The sequence below is a fragment of the Nannospalax galili genome, unplaced genomic scaffold (genome assembly GCF_000622305.1).
Source record: "Nannospalax galili isolate Female #2095 unplaced genomic scaffold, S.galili_v1.0 scaffold441, whole genome shotgun sequence".
NCBI lineage: Eukaryota > Metazoa > Chordata > Mammalia > Rodentia > Spalacidae > Nannospalax > Nannospalax galili.
In genome coordinates, this window is record NW_008348089.1 from 1,657,997 (window position 1) to 1,661,283 (window position 3,287).

The 3,287-nt window shown below is 36.3% G+C and overlaps 1 protein-coding gene across 13 annotated transcripts in view; it reads right to left on the reverse strand.

Annotated features, from left to right (window-relative positions):
* Positions 1–3,287, reverse strand: part of Prdm5 (PR/SET domain 5) — a 198,093-nt gene that overhangs the window by 103,173 nt on the left and 91,633 nt on the right. For all 13 annotated transcript variants that reach the window (XM_017801001.2, XM_029569076.1, XM_029569074.1 and 10 more), the window contains one exon: positions 1,477–1,556. In XM_017801001.2, coding sequence (XP_017656490.1) covers positions 1,477–1,556 — 80 coding nt within the window. The remainder of the gene's footprint in view (positions 1–1,476; positions 1,557–3,287) is intronic.

Below are 3,287 nucleotides of genomic sequence, written 5' to 3' on the forward strand. Positions count from 1 at the left end.
TCTTATTTTCCTATCAACTATTTACTAATTTTGTTAGAGTTGACATTTACTTCTCACATTAGCTTTTCATATCAAGATGATAGTAATTTTTAAAATAATTTAATTAATTTTAATTAAAATGTAATGCAAAACTTTAAATTCATGTTCTCCTAATATAATCACTTGTTTCTCCTAACAACATTTGGACATACATGCCTATGCACACATGCTTTATCACGTTATTGTCAAATAAAATAGAATGAAGAAAACCAAGTCATCAACAGAACATTACACTTACAGTTCATTTCATTATTGTTAAATTAGTTTTAGTTTTTCAAAAGAATTCAGCTCTTATCATTTTTGTACTAGACTAAGTTTCATCTTAAAAAGCAAACGTCACAATGGCCACTTTGGTCATTTGTGGCCTTTTGTGTTCCTGGCCCTCTGTTGCCTGAGGGAGCTTCATTAATAAAATTGAGATATTCATTATTCATTCTTTACCCTTTGTCATGCTCCGTGAGCCTCAGATGTAGAGGTTGCATTGCAGATGTGGCACTTAGGCTTGGGCAATTCACAGACAATGTCTGTGTATCACCAGTTGTAATAGTCTGTAGTGTCTCTGTCTGGTGCAAAAGAAGGAGGAGGTGCATGACCATATGTAAGGAGAGTCATACAATCTTCTGGGACCCTGTTCATTTGAACCTACAGCAATGGTGTCAGCATGCACAAGACCCATGCAAATTCAAACAGACAAATACACAGCATAGAACTGGGGAAATGGACAGCAGACCCCAATTTAGCTGAAGAAATATTGGCAACTGATTACTGCTGGGTGAGGAAGAGCTGATCTTCCTAAACGAGGGACTCTAGATAGGCTGACTAGATCTCAGTAGATGAACTTGCACTGAGGATTGTCTGGGGACAATGACCTGACACAACAGGCCTTAACACAAATGACACAATGTATGAATTCCAGTGGGGGTTATGGGAGGGTGCCAGTGAGGAAGGGGGTATAAAGATGCATAAGATTGATTGAGATGTTTTGTATGAAATACACAAAAATTCAATTTAAAAATTAAAAAATAATAATATTTTTTAACTGACTAGTTTGTTTAAGTTGAATAATTCATTTGAAGAAGAAGAAAAAAAAAGCAAAGGCCTTTCCTAGCACAAAAATCAAAAATGTATGTTTTTATGATTGGTTTATTTCTCTTGCTGCGCAAACAGCAACTGAAGAATCTTGAGCCAGGTGAGTGCTTTAAGGGATGGGTTTGGCTAGCCATGACCTCTGACACTGAAGAAATCTGTCAGCTAGCTCTGAAACACACAACTCAAAATATTTGCAGTTCCTCTTCTGCACATTACTTTTGTTCTATAGAATATCTTACCAGTTAATGGCTAATCTTTGTCTTTATAATATAAAAATATCAACAGAGTTTACATGGCAGAAACGTTAACTAAAGGGCCTTCTGCTCTGATGGAGGCCATCCTACTGACCTTTCTGTGCTCCTGGAGGCTTGATGCAGAGGAGTACTTTTTGCTGCACACGGAACAGACAAGTTTTTTCTTAGGATCTCCTGAAACAGGAATGAAATCCCATGACAAATTAAATAATATTGATGCAGTGTTCTACATATGTAATCTCATTTCAATAATTAAGAATTCTATACTGTTCTTTTCAAACTTAATTCAGCTCATCAGTTTCTACATGTGTCAAATAGGCTTTTCACTTTCCCATGTGTTAAAGTAGTTTTAAAAGAAAAAACTTCCACAAAAGCCAAACAAAAATTAAAATTAACCAAATATGGTTTTAAAAGGAAAAATTAACATATTAATTCATAAGCTTATTTTTCTATTTCCTTTACCTTTCAACAAAATATTTTACTTTATTGCTATATTAAGATGGAATTCACATATTCTTTCCAGCATAAACTCAAAGAATTTATGAGCCTGTGCCTTATAAAATCAATGTTAATAAATAGTACAATGTAAAATCAAGAAAAATAATATATTATATTGGCAACCTCTATTATTATATCAAATAAACAAAAATCTGATTTTGTCTTCTTATATGGTAGTTATAAGGATTCATTTCATATTTCAAACTTCATAGTAGCTATCAAAATAATTTTTAAATGTGATGCACGTAATAACCTTATTATATGCATCAGCATAAACAAGCATAAATTTTTCATTTTTAATTTATTGACTTCACATTCCCAAAAAGTAAACAGCACAGTGTGACACTATATGCCCATGCCTTTGCCCACACAAGGTCAAATCCATACCCATTTCTACCTCAATGACAGGTACCCCAACACACAGTTCTTTGTAAGCAAAAGTAAAACTGTTGTTACAATGTTATTTAATTACACTGTAGTACTGTTTCTGAAAGAGAAGCAAGCATTTAGAAAACCAAAGATACGAATTCTTTCCAAGATATTCATGCTAAGAACAGATGCATTTAATGCCTTGTTTAAAGCATGCTACAGATTACAGCAGACTGGCAAGGCTACAAAAGACAAGCTTTTTCCCTAAGAAAAATGAGTATATGTATGTATTTGTTCATTCATCAATATATTTTACGCAGAAAGGCCACTGAGAAAGATTATTCCCCTTTTCAGCTCATGTTATTTGGGACTATAGATGTTCCAGGCATAGTTCTGTATGGAAGCTCATTCCTCAGAGCAGCTTCTCCTTGAGACTAGCCCCCTAGTTTTCCCTTAAGGAGAGAAGAAGCAGGAAGAGAGGAGGGAAGAAGTTGATGCCTCTCAGTTTTCTTCCACTCCTGTTGCTGCTTCAGGACAGCAGCTTGTACAGCAAAACCTCATCCCTACTTCTCTGCTCCCTCTACTCACATCTCTTCTTCATCCTACTACGGCAGTCTTGGGTTCTTTAGGGAGAAATGCAGCAATAGCTTATGACTGCTCATCTGAGGAGATAGACAAATGCTCTATCACATGAATACATCCTTGCTGTAGCATGCACAGACTCTAAGAAAAGGAAAGGTGGAAAGTGGGGTGAGGAACTCAGCCCCTTCACTTTCTGTGTCCACCTGTGTCCTGGGAAGGCCATCATCAGTCTATAACTTCTGCGGGTTCAGAGACAACAGCATCTATACAAAGCCAAAGCTAGACTTTATACTATTTTGGATTTTCTATAGTCAGGAGGGCTGCAGATATGGTGATGTAGCTCAGTGGTAGAGTGCCCACTCAGCATGTGTAAGGCCCCCAGGTTAAATCACTGGCATCAGTATAAAAAAAGGAAGAGAGGAAGGAAGGAAGGAAGGAAGGAAGGAAGGAAGGAAG